General features: G+C 37.0%; 1 protein-coding gene across 1 annotated transcript in view; it reads left to right on the forward strand.

Moving 5' to 3' along the window:
- The window catches only part of LOC121869162 (ADAM 17-like protease), a 111571-nt gene that overhangs the window by 66077 nt on the left and 18236 nt on the right, over positions 1-27258 (forward strand). The window contains exons 9-12 of the mRNA XM_042370353.1: positions 6538-6773; positions 7753-8194; positions 19504-19619; positions 22128-22324. Of these exons, the coding sequence (XP_042226287.1) occupies positions 6538-6773; positions 7753-8194; positions 19504-19619; positions 22128-22324 (991 nt within the window). The remainder of the gene's footprint in view (positions 1-6537; positions 6774-7752; positions 8195-19503; positions 19620-22127; positions 22325-27258) is intronic.

Below are 27258 nucleotides of genomic sequence, written 5' to 3' on the forward strand. Positions count from 1 at the left end.
ATATAAATTAAGATTACAAAGATGAAGTTCATTGTAAGACAAGGAAGTAAACCACCTTTGGTAATATATATAGGTAAAGACTAAATTCATATACAGTATATCCATAAAAACTTGACTTTTCTTTCACATTTTACAAGCCTTGCTCACTCACGTATTCCAGACATTTTAGAAAGACAAAGAAAAACATGAAGTATTGGAAAACACGGCTCAATACTGTATGCCATGTTTGGTCCTCTGGTTACCTGTGTCGCTCTATTTCCTCTTATATTGTGTTTCCTTTCTCCTCTATTATGCACTACTGCTTTCTAATACTACATATTTCATATAGCACACTCTTAAACTTTTAAAATATTCCATTATTCTCTAAAAAACAAAACAAAACATGAATAAATAATGTCACATAATTTTCCATCATGGCATATGCATGAAATAATTTCACTTCCCAAATTACCTCATTCATTTCCCTTCTAATTTAATGATTATCACACTCCAAGTGCTAGTATTGAATCTATAGAATAACTACTAACATTATATATATAATATAAACAGTTATTAGTCATAAAAAGGGGGAAACTGGACAAAACACAGAGCAGCAATGTTGTCTCCTAGTGTATTGATGGCGGGAGCTTCAGCTTGCCCCATTCGCCGCTAGGTGGCAGCATCTACTGGGCCGGTGCATAATTCAAACCCTGAAGGACTGTAGCAGAGTTACGCGTCAACAGAAAGTTTTTTTTATGAATGTGGACAAAAGTCGATTTACGCGGTGGGGGGGGGGGGAGACCTCACCTGACTTGACAAGACTCGATGTCAGGTTGAGGTAGGGTGGGGGCTTAGTGGTCTCATTACTGACCTGATGGAATGTCAGGTCACCCTTTCTTGGGTAGGGGGATTAGTGGGTCTCGATGACCTGAAGATGTCTTGAATAAACACAAATTCTAAAGTATTTTAGAGAGATTGTGATAACTATAAGTATAAATGAGCAGTTGTATCCCTTCAATGTTACATTACATAACATTTTAAAATATGGAGTGAGAAAGCAGAGAGGTGTGGGTGATCAGAAAGAGGGTGTGGAAAGGAGTGGTAACATGCACCAGTGTTTCCAAGCGATAAGCTCCTCAACAGCTGATCTTTTAATTCGCTTCCAATGAGTCACACAACAAGACCCTCACTGGATGCTTGTTGTCTTAATTCCCGTGTGTGTGTGTGTGTGTGTGTGTATTTTGAGCTTGCCAAGCACATTGTAGGATTTCAAGAAGTTGATGAAGAGTTTGTTCGGGAGTCAGGTGGGTAGGTGACATGCCAAGACACTTACACAGCACACATATTAACAGCACTAATAAACCATTGTCTTATAATATTTTACATTATAATTTCTATTTTAAAATTAATTGATACATGATGGCTTGACTGGACTACATTTACACTTACAACTTCCAGAGATAATTTAACAGTCTCCATCAGTTCTTGCACTTCAGATGCCCTCTGCTTTATGTGGAATCCTTCAAAATCTTTGTCTTGATCACACACTAGATCTGCAAACATCACTTTCGGCCACAACTTTCGCCACGCTCTTAAAAGTGTTTCACTCGTGACTGCATTCCAGGCAGTCACGAGTGAAAATATTGCATCCTTGATCGTAAAACTGCGTTGAAATTCTGTAGGGTTGACATTCTTATTCATCATTTTCGTCATAAAATCATTTTTATAGTGACATTTAAAGTTCCTAATGACTCCTTGATCCATGGGTTGAATCAATGATGTTACGTTTGGTGGCAAGTAACATGCATAAATATTCCCACAATCAGAGACTAATTTTGATTCATGCGGGTGGGCCCTACAGTTGTCGAGAAGTAGCAGGCACTTTGTATTTGCAGGCTTCCCCAATTTCCTTAAGCTCTGACGAACTGATGGAACAAAATCATGAACAAACCAATCGTGAAATATGTCTTTGTCCATCCAAGCACTCTTTTGGGCTTTATAGGTCACAGGCAAGTGCACAATCCCTTTAAAGGCCCGTGGGCGCTTAAATTTGCCAATCACCAAAAGCTTAATTTTATGCTGACCTGAAGCATTAGCACATACAAGAACGGTTAATCTTTCCTTATTAAGCTTAAAACCTGTTGCATTTTGTTCTTGGTTTCCAGCCAAAGTTTTTGTGGGCAAACACTTCCAGTAAACCCCTGTTTCATCAGCATTATAAATTTGATCGGCTGTGAGATCATAGTCATTTACAATTTTTTCAAATGTTGCACTATATTTTGTTGCTGCTTGTGTATCAGCCGACTGTCTTTCTCCAGCAATATCTAACTGTCTAATACCATGACGAGTCTTGAAATTCCTAAGCCATCCATCACTAAATGCGCACTCTGATTCAATGTTCATTTGCTCCTTAAAAGACTTTGCTTTGGCAATAAGCATCGGCCCAGAAATTGCCATACCTTCTGATCGTTTTAACAAAAACCATTCGTGCAACACTTTATCAAGATTTTCTAATTTGGGCCGATGTAAACTTTTTCTTTCAGCAATTTTATTGTAAGGCTCAGAAGAAGTTGTGAATTCTAGAATTTTATTCTTTGCCTTTTTATATCATAAATTGTTGACTTTCCAATGTCGTATGTTTCAATTAGAACAGCATTGCTCACACCACGTTCTAGTTTCTTAAGTATTTCAAGTTTGTCACTCAATTTCAATGTGTTCTTCTTTCTCTTCACACAACAAAGCTTATCTACTTTAGGAGCCATTATTATGGGCTTGTAAATGGAAAGAGTAAGACTCAAAATTACATACGTTGTCACAGTTTGATTGCTTGTTCTAAAGTAGCGATCGAGTGGTCGCTTGTTGTCGCTGTGTAGCTGTGGCGTTCACGCATGCACACATACACACAAAAGATTTATAGTGCCTCAAATTTTACATTTCAGGACAAGCTAATTACAAAACTAGCAAAATTAGCTACTTATAATTTACAATTACTTTTATTATTAGAATTATGTAAATTAATTTTTTTTAAAACAACTCCATTCATTCACGTAACCCACAAAAGCCCGCTAAATTTAAAAAGTTTGAAAGTTTTCGAAAAGTCCGGATTCTCGGGTGGTCCGGATTTTTGGCATCCGGATTTTTGGACTTTTACTGTATATATATATATATATATATATATATATATATATATATATATATATATATATATATATATATATATATATATATATATATATATATATATATATATATATATATATATATATATATATATATATATATATATATATATATATATACACAGTGGGGTATGCTATAACGAACGGATCCAACTACGAATATTCCTATAACGAACGGTTTTACCTATAAAATTGAGAATGCTATAACGAACGAAACTCCTACAACGAACATTATTTATTTATTTATTTATTTTATTTTTTTTTTTTACTAATTTATTGTTTTTTTATTACAAGTATTAATGATACTCATTATTTCAGGGGTTTAGATGCATATTTATGCACTTTTACAATTTTTACAATTTTATATTATATTTTTCAGTGTTAAGTGGTTGTATTTGGGGGCCTGGAACGGATTAATCCTATAACGAACGAATGCTATAACGAACAAGGTTCTAGAACCAATTAGATTCGTTATAGCATACCCCACTGTATATATAATATATATATATATATATATATATATATATATATATATATATATATATATATATATATATATATATATATATATATATATATATATATATATATATATATATATATATATATATATATAACAAAGAAGTATGTCTGTGTGTTTGTCTGTGTGTCCGCACGAGAATCTCGGAAACTACTTTGCCGATCTGTAGTGATGATGGATGGTGTTATATGTAGTGATGATGGATGATGTTATATGTAGTGTTGATGGATATTGTTATATGTAGTGATGATGGGTGGTGTTATATGTAGTGATGATGGATGGTGTTATATGTAGTGATGATGGATGATGTTATATGTAGTGATGATGGATATTGTTATGTAGTGATGATGGGTGGTGTTATATGTAGTGATGATGGATAATGTTATATGTAGTGATGATGGGTGGTGTTATATGTAGTGATGATTAGACAATGAAATAACAGATTAATGCTAAAAAAATATACTTTGCTGTTACCTTTGTACTGAAAAACATGGTGGAACTTACATACACCGTTAATGAATTATTGATGGAAGAAGAAGTTTTGGGGACTGAACAGTGAGACAATGTGGAGCCTCCCGGAGGGTGGCGTCTTACCGTTGCCTAGCGGATGAGCCACCCGGAGGGCGGCGATTCTGCTAGTTTCAAATAAATTCTTTGTTTAGTTCTTTACATATACAGGTATGTGAATTCTCATATAGTGAATGGCATAAAGCGAGGGTCCAGTGTACAGTAAACATGTGCCAAAGCACTAACACTTTGTCATAAAGAGGTCCAGTAAGCCTGGGCTAGATTTATGCTGATGTAAGTTGTATTGGTACCAGTAATAGTAAATTTTATGCATTATTTGCTTTTGTTTTAACCTCAGCTTCGAAGGTTCGGAATTTTCGCTAATCCGGACCGGTTCTGGTCCTAAACTTCCTGGATTAGCAAGGTCCAACCTGTATTTTATTGTCTTCGAAGGTGTGAATATATAATATGGGAATAATCAGGGATTGCTGTACATTACTCTTTAATGGTGCTCAATATATAAGATGTCAAATATAGCCATTATATACAATCATCTGTCAACAGTTATCCCATGTTTTCACTAAGATAAAGGGAGATAGTAAACCCACAGCCATGAAGATGTCACCTGAAGTATGAAATCCCATAGAGAAGTTTCAAGGATACATTTATGTTGGACTGAACAGTTGCAAAGCTTACGACAGTTTCTGGGTCACTCAATGCTACGACTGACAAAAATTTGGATACCTTGCTTCAGGTTGTCCCAGAAAGCCTGGTCTTCCAGTTAGTGCCTTCTGTGCAGGCAGTCATGAGTCTAGGTCATGCTCAATTAAGACCTTACCTTGCTGTGCAAATTGTCCCACTCTTGTAATATACCACCTAAGTCAGTCAGTCATTTTGCATCAAGTAAAGATTGCTCTATAATGACTTCCAAATGTAAAAAAGTAATTGAGAACATTGACATTATTTGTTAAAAAAGTGTAGTGCCCTCCTTGAGCCTATTAAAAGTGAGTCTGTTTAATATCCGTGTGATCTGAAACAAAATGTATCATGTTAATGAGTTTCTGAGGGAGTTCAGCTTGGATATCCCCTGTATAATTGAAATGTGGTTGTATGAATCAGACATCAACATTTTCATAGTGCTCTTCCCAAGGCACATTCTCTTGTTCATGTTCCCAAACCTGCTGCAGGAGCTCTGGGTGGCGCTGATTTATTCTGTGGCCTCGCTCAACTGATTAATAGTGACTCTGTTTTTTTCCTTTGAATTTATGGAGGCATTAATAAATTTTCATCTTCAAGTCTTTAGAATTCCTGTTGCTTATCATCCAGGTCACCCAGATACAGATAGGGATTTCATGGATAAATTTGGGCTTGTTTCCTAAGACTTTCTCAGGAAAGAACAAGCAATCGTTGATATGTGGTGACTTTAAATATTGGGTTGACAACCCATCTCTGAAGCCTTTTTCCTTAAGTTCTTGGAAATTCTCCATCTATACAATTTTGTCAATCATGTTTCATGCCCAACACATCTTTCTGGACACACTCTAGACTAAGTTTTGTCTCCTGCTGACTGTGATCGTGTATTAGATGTTGCAGTTGACCTGAAAACAAGGGGTGCTTTTTAACTCTCGCCATACCCATAGGAGTATCTATTGCTCTTTTTGAAAATTAAAAAAAATAATATAGTCCAAAAGCATGAAATAAACACAATACTGTATCAGAATAAGGTGAATATGTCTGGCTGTAAACAGTTTTGACAATCAACAAAGTTTCCTGGGCAACCAAGGCAATGATCAGGCACGTTTGGCTCAGCTCAGATCAGCTGGGTGACCAACATTACCTGGGGAATTTAACTGTGCTTTTTAGAATTTACCTCTCTCAAATTTTCTCCAGTTTTCAGAGTTTTTTGGTTTTGAGGTTTTTAGATAAAGGATCCTCAACCTGTACCATAATATTTTTATTATTCTTATTACTTCTAGATTAACTTACAAAACATTTAAAAATGTCCATTGTTATGGAATTTAGTTTTGAGCTCTTGCATAATGTCACTATCATAGAACAACTGGCCATTTTGTTGAACAGTTTATTTGCCTGTCATTTTAATCTGTACAGTACTCTGAGTGTACTCTTTTGCATTGGATTGATTAAACACGGAAATAACTTTGTAAATAACAGCAATGAGTATCTTTTCCATTAACACTGGTTATGCTGACAGGCAAGTAATAAATAGTACTGTACAGTAATATATCAAAATATTATGCAGTAAAAAGTATGAGATGATTCTTGTGTTTGCTTTTCAACAAACATAAATAAAATTTGCATCTACAATACACTGACAACAATATGAATCTACAGAATACTTCAAGAATGGTCACACTCTCTACCTGAATTCGGGCCTCAGCTCTTCCAGGAATCATTATGGTCAGCGGGTTATCACCCGTGAGGCTGATCTGGTCACGGCTCATGAATTTGGTCACAATTGGGGTTCAGAACATGACCCTGACAGGCCAGAATGCAGTCCAAGTGCCAGCCAGGGTGGATCATATCTCATGTACACCTACTCAGTGTCGGGATATGACATCAACAATAAGGTATACAGTACCAGTATACATGTTTTTTGCTTGTCTGTGTTTATATGAATCTTTACCAAAAATATACTGTATTTATTTATATCTTGATCATAATAGCATATTTTTCTTATATTAAAATAAATAAATAAATAAATGAGGCTGAATCTTCCGCAGATGCTTTTGTCCATAACTATCTCTACACCAAATAAGATTGGCCGACAGCTGTTCTCAGTGCTTCTGCTGAAAATTTGAGACCTTCTGATTTGTTGATTTAGTTGTTTAATACGTAAATGAGAAATTTTCACCACATGCTAATAGTGAGCATTGAAAATAAATTAAAACAAGGGTCACATCTGCCAGTATTCATGGAGGAGAATCAGTTTATCAATTAAATTTGATCTGTCACTGGGTACATGGTATTTACCTTTGTCAATGCTGCAATTTGAGGAAAGAAAATGCAAAGTAAAGGGAAATTTATACAAACTAGAACAACAGAAACTGTTGAGGATTGAAAAACAGCCATATATACTACCATTAACTCCTTGATGTTGACACACTGTTACCTTATAGCTGCACCTTAGAAACCCTTGTTTTTACACCTAAAGGATGTGGTATCCCTGGTCTAGAAACACATCTGTCTACAGTAATGTAAATGTCTGCGTGGATAAGTTAGACAGTGATGAGTATGGAGTAATTATTTTAAGAAAAAGCACACCAAGAAATCACTTGTTAGAGAAAGGTTAACTTGTCCTCAGTCACTTGTAGAGTTTTGTCAGTTAATCAAGATCATGTCTTCTAGAAAGACTACTGAGCTGTCTTGCACCCTACAAGCACAGACAACATATCCAGTCAAACATTTAAAAGGGTTTGGACTTGAATTTCTTTCAATTCATAAACATTTAAACTGAGTTAACAGTCTGCTAACATCGGCCATTTCCAAAACACCCTTACTAGATTTCTGTTGTACTGCTGAACTAAATCAACACTTTCTTCCCCCCAGAGATTTTCTCCATGTAGCCTTCGAGCAATTCGTGCAGTATTGGTAGCCAAGTCTTCTCGGTGCTTTACGGAACCAGAAGAATCGTACTGTGGAAACCAGCGAGTAGAAGGGCAGGAAGAATGTGATGCTGGACTGGTGGGACAAGATGATATTGACCACTGTTGTGATAAGCACTGCAAATTACGTGGACATGCTACTTGCAGTGATCGTAATTCTCCGTGCTGCCAGAGCTGTCAGTACATGAACCATGGAATAAAGTGTCGTGAGAAGCAGCCAGCCACTTGTGAAAATGAGTCGAGGTGCTTGGGCACGAAGGCTGAATGCCCTAAAGCAAAACCCATGGAAGATGGCACACCTTGTATTGAGAAAGGACAGTGTCTCCAGGGTAATTGTCTCCCATATTGTGAGACACAAGACATGCAGAGTTGCATGTGTGATACAAGTAAGAAAAATACCTACATGTTTGTGTTGAAAATTTTGTTGTTATGGTGTATGATTGGATGTACAATCAGAGACAAGAGGCGTGTCGCGGTTTTGTTCGAAGATTAAATATAACTCGTGAAACATTATGAGAGCCCCCTACCACATGGCAGAGTGCACCAAAAGTTTAGCCCTTCGGTAGGTAGTAGGCAGCTATCAAACAGGGAGGTACTACTGCCTGGGAAGATTTTTGGTAGCATAATGTGTTGTCTAATGGTAGACCCTGCTGCCATATGGCATCACGAAAATTGTGACCAAGTCCCAGGCTGCTGACCTGATTTTCTGCCTCATTTACACACAATTGCAGGGTCTCAATTGTTTCTCTTACTTTGACAACACAACGCACAGTCAGTTCTGCTATAACGCGATAGTTGTGTTCTTGTAAAACATCGTGTGATAGAAATTCGCGTAATAGAAATAACAGGGCTTATGGAGAAAATAGGGTTAGGTGCAGATTACTCGAAATTGAAAAAAATTTCGTAGTCAGCTTAACACAAAGGATAGCACAGTCTAAATAAATGTTACATTCATATCTAATAATGAAATCATACAGTAAATGTTACACTTCACCTTGAAAAAATATGAATATAACTTGATGGGGGAGAAGGTTGATGTTGAGGTTGAGGAGTCATGCAGACAGGATTTGACAGTTGTAAATAATAATAATAATAATAATAATTAACGGTTTATTGAAAGAGCTTGGCAGCCAGAAGGCTGAAAATATACAGTTACATATTTGGGGAATGGGTTTCGAATTACAAATAATATACAAGTAACATAAGTGACACAAATATGACATATAATAACTAGATGGGGAAAAGCTCAAACTACAGTTCATTTCAACATAGTGACAGTGCAAGGAGTAGTGTTTACTGGGAGTGAATACACTGGTTTATTACAAGTTATTGATAATTTTTACAATGGTTGGGACTGGGCTGTTCTTATAGCGATCAGTTCGTGCACGTATGGGCTGGATGCGGTTGTGTCGAACAGCAATTCTCGGGACTAGGGATCTCAGGTGGTAGTAGGAGCCGGTGTCGAGGATGGTGTAGAAGCTTCTTACCAAATTTGCAGATGAGGTCGTGGTGATGGTCAGTGAGAGTCGAAAGGGTCAGTGTGTTGAGCGCTTCTTGATATGTGGAGTAGGAAGGGGAGAGAATAATCTTGCATGCCCTCTTTTGCACTTTTTCTAGGTGTTTACGTTGTGTGGCATTTAGGGAGGAAGACCAGGTAGGGGAGGCATAGGTGAGCTTGGGAAGTATGAATGTTGAGTAAACACTGAGGAGCTCGGGTGCAGGAACTCCGAGGGACTTGAGTCGGCGGAGGAGGTGGAGACGGAAACTGGAGGATTTGACAACTTCACTGACGTGTGGTTTCCAATTTAGTTTGTTGTCTATGGTGACGCCGAGGAGCTTAGTGGAATCTACAACCTGGAGTGTGTTGGGACCTAAAGTAATGGAAGGGGGTGGGACAACGTCGGAGGAGAGGTTGATGTGCATAACCATGGTCTTGGTATGGTTGATGGTGACATGGTTGTTGGTAGCCCAGTTTTGGAGACTGTTCAATAAATCCTGAGGCGAGCCTAGTTGGGGAGCAAATTGTTGGCGCTGATCCAATGGTGGAATCGTCGACATATTTCCAGCGAGCAGTTTCTAGGGCATCATTGATGAGCATAAGGAAGCAGAGTGGTCCCATCTTGGTGCCTTGGGGGACGCCACAGGTGAGTGACTGAAAGGTGGAGACAGCCCCTCGGAAGCGCACAGCTTGGCGTCGGTCACTGAGGAAGTCTGTAAGCCATGGTATAAGATTCTCCGGCCCGGAGGTCACTAGGCCAGTTTGTTGATGATTATATTGGTGGTCGACCAGGTCGAATGCTTTAGTGAAATCAATGAAGGCGACAGCTACAGACGTTTTTTCGTTTCTCGAGATGGCGTATATGTAATCGAAAGCGACAAGACAGTGAGTGGTGAGGAGGTTTTCATGTTGCCAAATTGCTGGTGGGTCTACGATTCCTGCAATATCAAGCCCAGTCGAACACAAAACTTTCACAGATTAGGGTTGGGTATTGGGGTGATTGCACAGGGTCGAGCTTTGATTTAAGGATTGTGGGCTGGTTGACTGGGCAATTGGTGGATACATAAGAGTTCCAGTCAGCTGGGCATCTGCTTGACTGAGAGACGATTGATGATGGAGCATAGGGGCTTAGCGTTCGGGAGAACTCCCTTAAGTGTTTCATTGGTGTCAATGGGGGTGGTAGAGCGTTTTAATTTTAGTTTGTCCAGGCGTTTTGCTACTTCAAATTCTTCTACTAAGTCAGTGGGAAGGGGGGCTGGTAGGTAAGCAGGGAGAGTGGTTGTGTATCATCATCATCAGGTGCAGTTTTGGTTGCATGGGAGGGAAGAAAAAACATCTAATTCCAGAAGTGGATGGCTGTGGTTCAGTGTCTTCAGTCTGCTTCTTGGGGGTTGACTTAAAAAAGACGTCTAATGTTTGCTGCTTTGCCGTCTTTCTTCTTTCACAAAGAAGCTGTTCATAAGGTGCCAAAAAAGATTTAACACCACGAACTGCAATCCTGCTCCATTCTGCATTGTAGTCATTATCTTCCAAGATCTGCAACTGCTTATCAACTTCCCTCAGGATAGAAGACAAAACAGAAGTGGGAAGCTCTCGTGGTTTTGCATCCTGGACTTCTTCATCTTCGGCATCTTCTATTTCCCCAGCAGCAACAAGTTGTTGTAGATCTTCTGTAGAGAGGTCTTCACAGTGGGACTCGAGCAGTTCCTCAACATCAGTGCTTTCCACTTCAGCAAAGCCAATTTGCTTTGCAAGAGAAACACAATTTTCTTTAATTTTTGGGAGCTCCTCTGATGCACCAAAGCCTGTAAAATCATGAATTAAATCTGGGAGAAGCTTCTGCCAAACTCCACTCAAGCAGTCCTTACTTACTTCACCCCAGGTCTCCACAATGATGTCAATTGCATGCTTGATGTTGAAATTTTTCCAAAACTGAAGAACACTGGCCTTATCATTTCCTTCCTCAGTAGCTGCAATAAGTTTCTTAAATGTACTCCTCAAATAATAGGCTTTGAAGGTTGCTATTACTCCTTGGTCCATTGGTTGAAGGAGAGATGTTGTATTTGGAGGTAGAAAGAGCACTTTGATATTGTCAGAAAGCTCAGCAATGGTGGGAGGGTGGCTTGGCGCATTATCTAAAATAAGGAGAATCTTAAAATCTATATTCTTCTTCTTGCAATATTTTTTAAAAACATTTTCAAAAACATCCACAAGAAGGTCAGAAAAAATTTGTCCCATCATCCAACCTTTTTTGCTTGACCTAAAGTGAACACCTAGAGTAGACTTTATGTAACCCTTTAAAGCTCGCGGGTTGACAGAGTGATACACCAACACAGGCTTAAGCTTTAAGTCTCCACTAGCATTTGCACCCAACAACACTGTCACACTATCCTTTGCAGCCTTAAAGCCTGGAGCATGTGCTTCATTCTTGGATATGTAAGTTCTTGTTGGCATGCGCTTCCAGTATAAACTTGTTTCATCCAAATTAAAAATTTGGTCTGAGGTGTAGCCTTCTTCCTGAATCAATTTCTTTATAGTGGGAGGAAATGCCCGGGCACTTTCTTCGTCGGCACTTGCTGCTTCACCACATAACTTTACATTATGAAAGGCATAGCGGTTCTTAAAACCAGAAAACCATCCACTACTAGCACCAAAGGCAATCACATCAGCAGGATTTTCAGCTTTTTTCTTTAGGTCCTCATATATTGATAGGGCTTTCTCTTTAATGGTGAGGAAGCTGGTCCCAGATCGCTTTTTCGTTTGATCTTCTATCCAAACACTTAGAAGCCATTCCATCTCCTCAAGTTCCTTTGGCCGTGATCTCACACTTTTGCCAGCACTCAATACAGCTTGCTTTAATCTTTGCTGCATTGTCTCTAATGGTGCGTAAAGTAGACTCCTTTATTCCCGTTGCACGCACAATATCACATGTTCTTTCCTTATTTTCAAAACGCTTGACAACATCAAGCTTTTCTTCAAGTGTTATAGCCTTTCTTTTACGATCACCACCGAAAATGCGATCACCAGAACACTTCCCGGAGATATTCTTCTTTTCCATAGTCACAAAATTGGAGAAACAGTAATGAGAAATCACTGAGGACGCTTAAAAACTTCACACGTGTTTCAGACTGATCATGTGGTGTAAACAGAGCGCGCAGGTCTAAAACGCTACGTATTTTGTTTTTCTCTCTTAATTATAATTTTACAATTTACATATACTGTACAGGTATACTGTATACATAAATATTACATAAATTATTTCTGCATTCTTCACAAACAAAACACATAAATCAGTTGAACATGTGATGTCGAACATGAACTGTAAATATTGCATAACCCCGCGCCAAGCCACAACACTGTACAGTACACTTTAAACGCTACGTATTTAGTTTTTCTCTTTTATTTAAATTTTTACAATTTACATACACAGTATATATGTAAATTGTAATTTACATATTCATATTATGCTACAGCGCCCACAAAACATGAGAAACGTTTGAGTTCCCCAGTAGAGATGTCCGTTCTCTACCCACTTCAGGATGTCTTAGTCCTCCGTTTTCTTTTTGTGTACTAGCTCAGGGACTCAAGTATTTCTGTATATAACACAGGATGAAAAGGGAATTTGAAATTATGAGTGAATGAATTTATTATACAGTGATCAATTAACATAGTTTTGATGTGTTTAAGTAGTATTCAGGCGCCTTCAGCCTAGTAATGTTACGACATTCATATCACTCACTCTAAACCACGAATTCCATCCATACAGAGAGAGAGAGAGAGAGAGGCCAAGCGCTCTGTTTACATCACACACACATAAATATTACATGTATTATTTCTGCAATTCTTCACAAACAAAACACATAAATCAATTGAACATGTGATGTCGAACGTGAACTGTAAACACTGTGTGTGATGTAAACAGAGTGTGGGTGCAAAACGCTACGTAATTTGTTTTTCTCTTTTATTTAAAATTTTACAATTTACATATACTGTACAGGTATACTGTATACATAAATATTACATAAATTATTTCTGCAATTCTTCACAAACAAAACACATAACTCAATTGAACATGTGATGTCGAACGTGAACTGTAAACTCTGCATAACCCCGCGCCAAGCCACAACAACCGTTCAAGTGGCACAGCGTTAGAGCAAACACGTTCGCGTTTTACAAATATTGTTCCTCTATTCATCAATCGCGCTAGAGCCAATTCATGTTGTCAAAACACGCGTTTTAGGAGAACTCACTGTACATAATGTATGTCATTTCTTACTCTTGATTTATTTTTTGTTTTTTTATTTTTTTTATTATTATTATTACAGTTGTACCCCGCTTTACGCGGTCAATTGAACCCACAGGGTACCGCGGTAAGTGAAAACCGCGTTAAGTGAACAACAGAACATATGGGATTAATTCCAATAGAGACTGGCCCGACCCCCAAACTCTACTTTTTCTGACACAATACCTATGTTCTAGTAAAAATAACATCTTTATTTTATGATGGTACATGCACACAATTAATACTTAAGAGAAATACAGTCGCCAAGTTAATGTCCATTCAAATAATGGACTCAACTCCCTCCCCCTCTCCTCACACTACACTGCTGGCTCTTCCCTCTCTGAGAAATTTTTTGGGGGAAACCACTAGATTTTAATAAATAATACCTCAAACTAAAGTTAGGATAATATAATTGACATTGCTGGATTCCTTGTAAGACCAGGAATATTTTGAATATAAATGTCATATATTTTGCACCAAAGATAACATATTTACTCAGAGTAAACATTATATCTAAAATTTGTATGTCTAACGCAAAATCTATGATGTTTATATTCAAAATGATCATCATATTGTAAGAATTCCAGCAATGTAAATTATATTCTGGCCGGGTAATTTGTATGAATTTTATGAGCTAAATAAAAAATAAAAAATTATACTTCACCGCGTATATGAGTAGATGAACCGCGTTAAGTGAAAGTTCGGTTCTGGCGAGGCACCGCATATATGAGAAATCGCATTAAGTGAAGCCGCGTAAAGCGGGGTAATACTGTATTATTATTATTATTATTATTATTATTATTATTATTATTATTATTAAAATTATTTTTATTATGTAGGAGCATCATAGAATCTAGTCTTATTAAACATACCGAAGCATTCAACATGAATTTGAGTAACGGCATGTACAAGCTGGACAATTTTGTAATTAAGAGGATTTGTAACCAGGTGAGAAGGCCGGGTCACCTGACCATCTGACCTGACCACCAACCGTTGTGTGCTACTTAAAGATTAGTAGGGTCATTACCTAATACCTGACCATTGTGGACCTGGTCTCACCCTCCTCTGTATATATACACCTTGGTTTGTATTTCTCTAGTCTGTACTCACCCCTGAAGAGGAATTACATCGAAAGCTTTGGGGAAATACAGGTTTTCTTTCTTTCCTGTGGTTATCAGCATACCCAGATCACGCCGCGACCCACAGTGATTTATCGGTATACAGTTAACCCTCACTTTACGCGGTCCCACATTCCACGTTTACGCGGTGCCCTGCCGGAACCCAGGATGCTCACATTCCGCGGTGCGTGTACCCCCTTTACGCGGAGAGTGGCTGGCGAGCCGCGCCATTTTTGGATCCAAACCTCCCGCCATCCGCCATGTTGTGTAAGCGGCGCGAACATGGTGCGCACAAGGTCGCCCAGTCATCAAAACATTACCAGTTCTTCACCCGCCACAGCCGGCCCAAGTCAGTGATAGTGATAATTATGGTGAGGATATGGACTTATATGGACTTTGGGGAGTTTGACAAAGAGGCCCTGTAAGCCTCTGTGATGGATAGTGATACAATTGATACAAGTGACACAGGTGAGGGCCAATAATCTGCCCTCTGCCTTGGAACCAACCGCCCATCCCCGTGTGCCCAGCCATTTTTTCCACTAATGTAAGTGTTAAAAAACCTAATATTATTGATATTTCTCTTAATTATTAATTGTGTGTGCATACCATCATAAAGTTAAGATAATATTTTTACTACAACATAGTTGTGTGTCGTCAAAAAGTGGAGTTTGGGGATCGGCCCGGACTCCATTTCAATTAATCCCATATGTTATGTTATTCACTTTACGCGTATCTCACTTTACGCGGGACCCTCCGGGTTACATCAACCGCGTAAAGTGAGGGTTAACTGTATATATATATATATACTGTATATATATATATATATATATATATATATATATATATATATATATATATATATATATATATATATATATATATATATATATATATATATATATATATATATATATATATATATATATATATATATATATATATATACACACACACATACACACATACATACATAAAAGACATCTCCTTTGGGTTTATTTTGCACTTTACGCTGATTTCATATACGCTGTGTGCCTCGCCAGAACCGAACTTTCACTTTCCGGGGTTCATCTACCCATATACGCGTGAAGTATAATTTTTTTTTTTTATTTAGCTCATAAAATTCATACAAATTACCCGGCCAGAATATAATTTACATTGCTGGAATTCTTACAATTTGATGATCATTTTGAATATAAACATCATAGATTTTGCATTAGACATACAAATTTTAGATCTAATGTTTACTCTGAGTAAATATGTTATCTTTTGTGCAAAATATATGACATTTATATTCAAAATGTTCCTGGTCTTACAAGGAATCCAGCAATGTCAATTATATTATCCTAACTTTAGTCTGAGGTATTATTTGTTACTAAAAGTTAAAATTAGTTTTTTCACCCAACATTTCTCTGGTAGGGAGGGAAGGTGGGGGTTGGGGGGGAGGATTGGGACTGACCGACCATCTGGCGCAGTTGGAAGAGGGGGGGAGGCAAGTTGGGGTACTTTGATTGACAGATAGTGTCGTGAAGAATATTTTTTTTTTATTAACTGAAGATATTTGTTTTAGCTCTTAAAATTCATACAAATTACTGGACCAGAAAATAATTTACATTGCTGGAATTCTTACAATATGATGATCATTTTGAATATAAACATCATGGATTTTGCACTAGACATACAAATTTTAGATCTAATGTAATAATTTGGTTTACACAAAGCAAGTATTTTATCTTTTGTGCAAAATATATGAAGTTTACATTCAAAATATTCCCTGACCTGCAAGGAATCCAGAAATGTCAATTATATTATCCTAACTTTAGTCTGAGGTATTATTTATTACTAAACGTTAAAATCTAGTGTTTCACCCAATCATTTCTCAGAGAGGTAGGGGCCAGTGAGCTGGGAAGAAGGGGGGGGGATTTGAGTCCATTATTTGAATGGACATTAACCTGGCGAGTGTATTTCTCTTAAATATTAATTGTGTGAGCATACCATCATAAAATTTAGATGTTATTTTTAATACAACATAGGTATTGTGTCGGAAAAAGTGGAGTTTGGGGGGTCGGGCCAGTCTCTATTGGAATTAATCCCATATGTTCTGTTGTTCACTTTACGCGGTTTTCACTTTCCGTGGTACCCTGTGGGTTCAATTGACCGCGTAAATCGGGGTACTACTGTACAACGATTTGCTCTGGCACTTCCATACATCTAAAATGAAAAATTTTCTAAAATTCATATACTTCATGGGCCCATGCAATTCAAATTTTCGAGGTTGCAATATATATATATATATATATATATATATATATATATATATATATATATATATATATATATATATATATATATATATATATATATATATATATATATATACACACACAGTATTACCCCGCCTAACGCGGTTTCACTTAGCGCGTTTTATCATATACGCGGTGCCTCGCCAGAGCTGAACTTTCACTTAACACGGATTTTTTCATCATATACGCGGTGAGTGTCCGGCTCGAGACGCTATTTTTAGATTTGCCCCACCCGCCACCCTGCCTGACTGCCTGTTTTAGCTCAGAAAATTCATACAAATTACCCGGCCAGAATATAATTTACATTGTTGGAATTCTTATAATTTGGTGATCATTTTGAATATAAACATCATATATTTTGCATTAGACATACAAATTTTAGATAAAATGTTTACTCTTGAGTAAATATGTTATCTTTTGTGCAAAATATATGACATTTATATTCAAAATATTCCTGGTCTTACAAGGAATCCAGCAATGTCAATTATATTATCCTAACTTTAGTTTGAGGTATTATTTATTACAAAAAAGTTAAGTATTCTGGTTTTCCCACACATCTCCTTGGGACGGTTGGTGGGGGGTTGGGGGGAGGGAGGGACCGACTGACCATCTGTTACCCTGTGAAGAATATTTTTTTTTTTTTATTAACTGAAGATATTTGTTTTAGCTCATAAAATTCATACAAATTACCCGGTCAGAATATAATTTACATTGCTGGAATTCTTATAATTTGGTGATCATTTTTAATATAAACATCATATATTTTGCATTAAACATACAAATTTTAGATAAAATTTTTTCTCTAGGTAACTATGTTATCTTTTGTGCAAAATATATGACATTTATATTCAAAATATTCCTGGTCTTACAAGGAATCCAGCAATGTCAATTGTATTATCCTAACTTTAGTTTGAGGTATTATTTATTAAAATTTAGTGGTTTTCCCCCAAAAATTTCTCAGAGAGGGAAGAGCCGGCAGTGTAGTGTGAGAGGGGAGGGAGTTGAGTCCATTATTTGAATGGACATTAACTTGGCGACTGTATTTCTCTATTTCTCTTAAGTATTAATTGTGTGCATGTACCATCATAAAATTAAGATGTTATTTTTACTACAACATAGTTATGTGTCTTCAAAAAGTGGAGTTTGGGGGTCGGGCTGGTTTCTATTGGAATTAATCCCATATGTTCTGTTGTTCACTTAACGCGGATTTCACTTAACACGGGACCCTCTGGGTTCTATTGACCGCGTTAAGTGGGGTACAACTGTATATATATATATATATATATATATATATATATATACATATATACATATATATACAGTAGTACCCCGATTTACATACATACATATATATGGTGTTTTAACTTAATTATAACTGATTTTATAGACTCCGGTATAAACAATTCTTATGTTTTATTCATAGAAGAATTTTGTTTAAGAATCTTTTATTGAAACAACTTTGGAGAGAATTTATTCAGGTGGAGTGAAGGATATGTTTTCACTGCTAATTTCATTGACTGTATGTACTGTACACTATTTATATTTCTTAGACATTTCACTTTAGTGCTCCTCAGCAACCACCTCCACCACAGTGGCAGCCCCCGAACGCAAACTTTCCCCCGTACTAACCTGATTTTGGTCATTTTTTTCCAACTTGGGGATACATGTCCAGTGTGCAAAGGGATTTGGATTAAGCAAGTCTGGGTTAAATGGAGTTTAATGTAGTAAAGTATGATATCAGATTTTTTTGACAACAAAATATTATAAATGGCAACTCCATTCTGGCATGTAATTCCATGAGTCAGTCGAGCTCAGCCGCCACTGGCAACAGCTCACGTTGGCCACTCGCGCCAGTCGACGCTTGAGGGAGACAGAAAGAATTATTATTATTATTATTTAATTTTGAGGGTACCAGTTACCTGGACTCCTGATAACCTTAGTCCTACTGCATACTATATGTATTGTTCATTCTTTCATACCAGATTCCCATCAACTGCAGCAACACTTGTGCAGCTCTCCAGCTTATAAAACAGTTAAACTGTCTGCACAAAAGTAATTGCTTTACAGCTTTTCTTCACTTCACCAACTCTTTTTAGATGCACTATAGATAGGTGCCAGTGTAACTCAAGGGTAATAAACAGTCGGAGTTGTGAAATTACCTAGAACTCATTATTGCTCTTGAACATTAGTAAATTCCACCACCCCTTGTGGAAGATTGTGGCTGTTAGAGTTGGTATACCTATCTTATGTGTACACCTGGTGACAAGCAAATTGGCCAGCACACACCCAAGCTACAAAACAATGTCCAGCTGCATATAGCCAAAATTTGAGCATTGTGTTGGGAAGAACTTTTTTTTTTTTTTATCATATACCGGCTAAGCAAAACTTATTTAATGAGAGTAGGTTGTATATAACAACTTTGTCATTAAGTCTTTTGTTTATTTTACAGAACACATTTTTGAATTTATTGTTCTAATTACTATATATCCAATTTCAGTTGATGATGCTTGCAAAAGATGTTGTCGCAAGACCCTCAATGACACATGTTTTCCGGTGATGCCTGTTGACATCCTTCCTGATGGTACTCCTTGCATCCATGGCTTTTGCAACAAGGTAATGACTGGCATGGATTGGTTGCAGGGGCGGATACAGGAATTTCAAATAGAGGGTCCAAGAAGTTGTAGGTGGGAGAACATGATGAACACAGCGAGCCCACCCAGCTGTTTTTTTTGGGGGGGGGGGTTGATTTTTTTTTAATCTGACCAATATCATGGGCATTGAAGCCATGTGCACTTGATATTAAGAGATATTCTGAGGTCAATAGTAATTACTTTTTACTTTGCAAAAATGGCTGAGTACTGCATAGTACTGCATTAAAGAAAAGTATTGGAATTTTCTGATGAAAAGGGGGGTCTGGATCCCTAGGGATCTCCCCCCCCCCCCTCCTGGATCTGCCCCTGCAAACAGGCAAGGCTAAAAGATCGATGTGACTGACCAAGAATTATGTATGATGACTCAATTCTACATGGAGTTCCCTAAGACACAACAGAAGACCCTTTAGGCTGCCTGCAACATTATAACTTTGCTCTCTCTACTCCTCTTAACTTCCCTATTCTCTCCTTAATGGATTGTGTTGGGAATTCTCCTCTGCCCAAGGAGACATGTTTACAATATATTGCCAGTCAAGTCAAACGGTGGGACTAAGCTTACCCTTGACATCGATGGCAGGTGGTAATCAAGTGCTAAGTAATTTTCTCCCATTTTAACCATTTTAAAAGATCAGAACCACTGAAATATTGCTACCACCGGGCCAGCAGAGAGGTATGGAAATGACTGCTATCAACTTCATTTTTTTTTCCTCTGCTAACGGTCGTGTAATATTTCAATGTGAATCTGACCTTTAAAATGTTGTTTTTGCATAATGTAGTATTACTGATACGCAATTTGTCTTAGTATGCCTTATTGTGGGTAAAAATAAATGTCTATTAAATGCATCCTCCGAAAGCATGAATTTGCTACCAGAGTTTAACAGTAATTCATGTATAATACTTCTGCTAAACTTCCTACGTGCTTATATTTGAAGTATTGAATGTATGTATCTTTATATAACTTAGCTAAATATCTTTCTCGTCAGAAACGGTCATCCCAACGATTATGAATAAACTCATTTAGAAATACATCATTACTTCAGGACAAAATCGGACAGGTTTGCAACAGCCAATCAGCTCTAACTCTTGAGGAGGGGGCGGGCATCTTTTCTCAGCTGAGAAAAAATGCACTATAGTCGTGGTGCCATATTTGCTATGCACTGTTGTACCTTCCATTGTTTGCCATCGTCCATACAGTATTGGATATCTAGTGCCAAGCATCAGTTCAGTTATCTTCCTGGTCAAACATCAGCCTGATAGCTTTCTTTCAAATCCCAAATTTAAGATCATTCCCCATATAGATATCAGTACTTGGTGGGGATATTATGGCTAGGCCAAACACTTCATGCATTATGAGCATAATGACTTTAGACTTTGTTAACCTCAGCCAGTTGGTGGTGGCACCACACCTGTATTGTGTCATGGGTAGCACATGATTTCATATTGGTTTTTGGCTGTCATCCTCAAGCCAGGTGATCATCATTATATAGGGCAACTTACAAGGGGTTCTTCGAGTCCTTAGATAGGACCCTTAAATGACAGATATATTGAGTACCCTTCCCATCCCCTTGAACTGCTTCCCTTAAAAGAAGGGGAATGATACAGAAGGGGGAGGGGCTGGAGGCATCATTGAGCCCTGACTGCCAAATCTCTCACTCATCACGCTGAACTGAGTGATCTGCCATTTATGAATTAGTGCCTGAATACAAATAAATTTGAATCCAATTGACCAAGTTTACATTCATGTTCTAGCTAATAGGCTAAGAAGACAATGCAGTACTTAGCTATTGACTTTTCCCTGTTGTGTGATGTCTAATAGCTCTGTTAGTTGGAGCTGGGCAGTCTTTTTGGGGGAATGGTGGAACTTAGCATGGTAATGGAAATCCACTATGGCCAACAGTAAACAATGAAAGATGAGGTTTCACAAGACAACTGCAGTACCAAGGCTTAACAGTTGTCAGCATTTCGTGGTAACTATCACTTTTAATCACCTCTATTTAAGAGGATAGTTGCAATGGGTGAAAACTAACACTTGTCTCCTTAGTGCCAGCCATCAGTGTCGAGGGTATGCAGGGTTTCCAACCAGTAGATTTGACCAATAATAGATATGACTTCATTCTTATCTTTATTATAAATTATATTTTTAGGAACAATACAATATTTCTTGACTTGATTACATGAATTCAATAATGTTTCACACATTAATTAAAAATTATTTGTGCTTTATCACCAGTTAAGTCGGAAATGTCATCAGAATTATGCAAAATATCTCCTTTTAAACTTTATTTTTCCAGCTAGTCAAGTGCAAGAAAATTTTTTGAGTTAAAAAAAAAAATAAATGTAGTGAAAAATTTGAAAAAAAACAAACATGTTTCAAGCTCATTCTGTGTTCATGATAATGTCATCCTTAATGCAGAGAACTTGAGAATACATTCTCTTATAAAGTGCTTGATTAATAGAACTTTCTTTTCAGGGTAAATGTGAGAAGACAGTACAAGATGTTGTAGAGCGCTTCTGGGATATCATTGAAGATATCAATATCAATACAGTTTTGATGTTCCTTCGTGACAACATTGTGGGGACAGTCATCATTGTCTCTGTCATAATTTGGGTTCCGGCATCCTGCATATTTAGCTACGTTGATCGTCGTCGTCAGGACGAATATCGCAAGTATGTACGCTGGTATTATAGCAATGAGCTTGTCCATCCTACAGACAGTGTGCGCATTATTGACAGCAAACGGAGACGTATACACGAACCTGGTCGTGCACAAGACGCTCCTAACCGTGTACTTGACTCGGGTGGACGCTCTCATGACCAAGTGACTAGAGTGCATGACACTCGAGACCCTCCTGAAGGGGCCGAGAATCGTCAGACTCTTAACACCCCACAATGTCCTCCTGTGTCCCAGCATTATACTAGTGCCATGTAGACAAATAATGTTTTTTACTAATTACTGTATATGTGAATCTCATAATCTTCAATTTTGTGCCTAGTGTTTGATAGCAAGAAATAACCTAATTAGTTATTCCCACCATTTCTGTGTTCAAAGAGATTATAGATTGTGTCGATGTTTTTATATGAATTTCCATCAATTATAATGACATACTGTACAGTACATGAAAATTATTAATCACTAGCTAGCTGATATTCTTAGGAATTTAATTACATCTAATTTCCCCCTATTCAGAAAATTGTCACAAACGTTTTGTTATCATTTCATTTTGAAAGGCTAATTAATTTATTCGGGTTGTAATATGATACATTATTTGAAATTAGTCATTTTCTTAATTCTGTGCTGTACAAGAAAGAAAATTCAAGAACCCATAAATTTCAACCACCAAACATTTTTTCAATGCACTGTTAATGCATCTGTCAGTCTGATGTGGGGTTACACAAGATGGACTGAAGCTGGCTTGGGAGTCCCTCTTGGTGTAGCTGGGTATTGAACACAGGCATGCATGCATCACTAAGGCAGTTTCAGTGCACATACAGATGATATTTAATAACTGTGTACTTGTACATTATGATTACTGTACTATATTTTGATTACCTTACAGGTATGTATTATTTAATGTGAATAATGATTCATTCACATTTATCCAGTAAACTAGTAAAGCTGAAAACCATTTTGGAGTTAAAGCATTAATGTTTTTGTTATCAATCAAGCTTAATACTCACATGCAGCTAATACTCACATGATACTTGACTCACGTTTGTTTGACTTCTTAATATTTATGTAACACTTATGCTAATGTCATACTAATGTCACAAATGTATGCATACTCATATCATATTTTTGTTACTGTATATTGTATTTATCTCATGCTTATACTTATTTAATTTTAATTGAATGACTGAATAATATAATAATAGAGTAGAGTTGTAGACAGGGAGTCCCCGGGTTACGAACAGGTTCCGTTCCTGAAGACGTTTTTAAGTAGGATTTGTACTTAAGTCGGAACACATGCTAGGTGCATACTGTACTTACAGAACAATGTTTAAAATCCCACTGTATCATAGCATAAGTCCTTACATACATCTAAAATAACTTAATTTAAGACAAAGGAATAAATAGAATGACAAGATACAGTAAATTAAAGTAAAAAATAAGTCATCAGGTAAATAAAATACAGTGGTCCCTCGGTTAACGAACACAATTCGTTCGTTAACCGAAAATTTCGTTAACCGAAACCATTGTTTCAATGGAATTTTGGGGAATTGGTTCCAGCTCACCGAAAATTACATACAAAGTAAAAATAAATGCAGTAAAGTACACTTAATTTGAGGTGTGTATGTAGAAGGCTCCTGGTTGATGATGATGATGATGGGAATTAGAAGTGGGGGTGGAGGAGAAGAGAGAAGAGAAGGAAGTGGGGGTGGAAGAGAAATCATCCCCATGCTTCATGCCGTCATTTCACCCATAAAATTTTAAGTTCACTAGGTGTAATTCAAGATTATTTTCTTTAAATCAACACTGCGCTGCACTATATGTTGTCAATATGTAAAATAAATTTTAGAATGACCAATAATTGTACTGTAAAAATGTAAAAATAGTTAATGTTCAAGAGAGCCACAAGCAAGATGTAACCTCCACTGACCAGAGATACAAACTGACACCTTGCTGGGTGAGTCAAGTGGTTGAATGGCACACCAAAAACTAGTTTCCTGTACTGCAATTATGTTAAATAAGTGTTGAAATGACTAAAAATTTTAATATAAAACTTGGAAAATTATTGAATAGTACAACCTCCTTGATATTTACTCAAATGGGAACGAATTTAAACCCTAGAACCAATTACTAAATTGGCGGACTAATATTCCAGCTGGTGAGCAAGCGAAAACATGTTGACATGATTTCGTAAAAATTTTGTTGACCGAATTTTTGTTCGTTAACCGAATTGAAGATTCTTATAGAAGGTAATTCGTTAACCGAAATTTCGTTAACCGAGGCGTTTGTTAACCGAGGGATCACTGTATTGTAAATTTCAAGTTTAACTCCATTCGTATCGGCAGGCATTCATAAGTTGAACATTCGTAAGTCGGGGACCCCCTGTATAGGTAATGTTTATGAGACGTCAAGTTTTCTATACTGTAAGAGATAAAAGATAATGAAAGTCTGTTGCTTTTGAAAGTAAACGTATCTATTTTGCTTCATAAATGAACAACATAAATACTTAAAATTTTGAGAAAATAAATATAAATTGTCGACTTAAAATACAATTATGACATGTTGATTGCCAGAAATAAGTACAGTACTTTGGCAATCAATAACTGTGTGTGTTAGTAGACCTTTTATATAACAAGTTTTCCTGTTAATTACCTGCAGAGATACAGTATCATACATTTTGTTTTGTTTGGTACTGTATTAGTGTTTAGGATGATGTCTCTCCAAACTTGATTACGTGTAACTTTCAGGAGTTAGGTACCCCACAAGTTTAGAAAATTAGATATTTGCATCATGGGGAGGTGTATGCTGTTGTTTTAACTGTACTTGTTTGTCTATTACAGGGACCTGATTTGAATAATATACCACTTTTATTATTATAGATTAGGGTTTTTAGTTTAAGTTTGTATTTATTTTTACTCAGGATGATAGTCAGAGATATTGTTATTGAATTTCATCTCAGTTTTTGGGTATTTCCATTTAAGCCTAACAAATTAACAACTTGGTCTCTACACTTCCCAGTAAGGATCAGATTACCAAAGAGGAGCAAGAATTGGTATAATCTGTGTCAGTTCTAGCTGATCAAAAGGTTCCCTCAGTCAGCCAGTCAGTCAGGATTGGTGTTTTTATAGTGGACTGATACAGCTTAGAAATGTGCTCATCATACTACTAACCATTTAATCTAAATAATTACTCCACTGCCTGAGTGCCCCTCACTCTACTACTAAAAGTTTTGATTAATAATTCAGTTAAAGCAGTGACAGTTTGGCTGATGCACTGCTATTTTACCTGAGGCTCAGTATTGTCTATTAGGAAAAGTAATATTTACCTTGAATTTTTTAAGAATCCTTCATTAGAAAGACTTCCTGTTGGTGATGAGAAGAGAAAGCAAATAATTATAGTGGAGTTGCAGCACAATGGCAAAATCATTTTGGTAGCTATGCAATATTTGTATGATTACTTATGTGCATTATTAATTATTCTTCTCACAAGGAAAATACACTATGAAGCTTCAAAAATCTGAACTCTGATCTGTTCTTGTAATTGTACAGTACAGTACAGAATAGTACAATACAGTAGACGCAAAATAAGCTGTCTCTTGCAGTGTATAAAGATACGATTTTTAGTGAGCGAAGTTGAACTGTAAGGCAAACAGATTTTCAGTAATCAAAAACTGTTCATTCACCCCTTTGGGTAATAAAAATAGAAGTATTGTGGGAAGTCTCTCAGTTGCTTATGATGGAGGTTCATCGATACTGACAATAACATTGCTCCAGTTAATTATAAGTGTGGATGAGGATAAGTTGATGCCATTGACAACAGTGCCACAGTTGATGGCTATGTAGTTCAATTCTTGAGGTGCACCTCCATCCACAGTTGGGGCTTGTAAAAGCTGAATTGGGTGGGAGTAGCTGGGCAACACACCTTTGACACAGGTTGAGTGCTATAATGGTTGTTTGACAACTTTTGCTTTGAGGTCATTTGGCTGCCAGTGACACTTCTTCACAGTCCCTTTAATTTGGCCCTTAAATCTTTTGGTAGTACCACCTAGTAACTGCCCATAAAGGACTTGTCAAGATTGGTGATGTTTTGACATGCTGATAATGTGTCCTACCCATTGTAGCTGTCATTTTGCTAGTGTTACTTCGATCCTGATACAGTATACTCTCAACTTAATGGCATCCGATATAACAAACTCCCAATTTAGCGGAAGGAATTTTTTCCGTTATTTTCACTCGATTTAGTGAACTAGTTCACTAAATCGAGATTAATTCTGTTAATACACTCACACCTACAGAGACACCTCAGACAATTTTTTTGTATTTTTTTTTTACGGGGTTTAGCCCACTGTGGCACAAGTCACTGACCCACATTGGGGCCGGTGGGGGGGGGATGCAATAATAATAATTCCGATAAGTAAAATTTATAATAAGAAATAAAAAAATAATAATGCTAGCATTATTAGTGATAACAATAATAATAATAATTATAACAACACTGTAATATAAATAGTAAAGAACCATAAAGAAATACAAAAATGAAAAAAAAAATAATAAATATATATAAAAAGTGAGAAATGATGTACGTACAGTATGTATGTTGTGTTGTCAATAGTAAGAGAAACAATATTGAGACCCTGCAATTGTGTGTAAATGAGGCAGAAAGACAGATCAGCAACCTGGGACATAATCACAATTTTTGTGATGCCATATGGCAGCAGGGTCTACCATTAGACAACACATTATGCTTCCAATATCTTCCCAGGCGGTAGTACCTCCCTGTTTGGTAGCTGCCTACTACCTACTACCTACTATTAGAAACATTATTCGTGGCTTACCTTAAACTAGGGGGTTTGGTGTTTGTTTTCAAATTTTTTCTATTTCCAAACTTTTTTCCAGTTGATAGCAAGGAGCACAGCTCACTAATAGCAGCAGAG

This window comes from Homarus americanus, unplaced genomic scaffold (genome assembly GCF_018991925.1).
Source record: "Homarus americanus isolate GMGI-L3 unplaced genomic scaffold, GMGI_Hamer_2.0 scaffold25467, whole genome shotgun sequence".
Taxonomy (NCBI): domain Eukaryota; kingdom Metazoa; phylum Arthropoda; class Malacostraca; order Decapoda; family Nephropidae; genus Homarus; species Homarus americanus.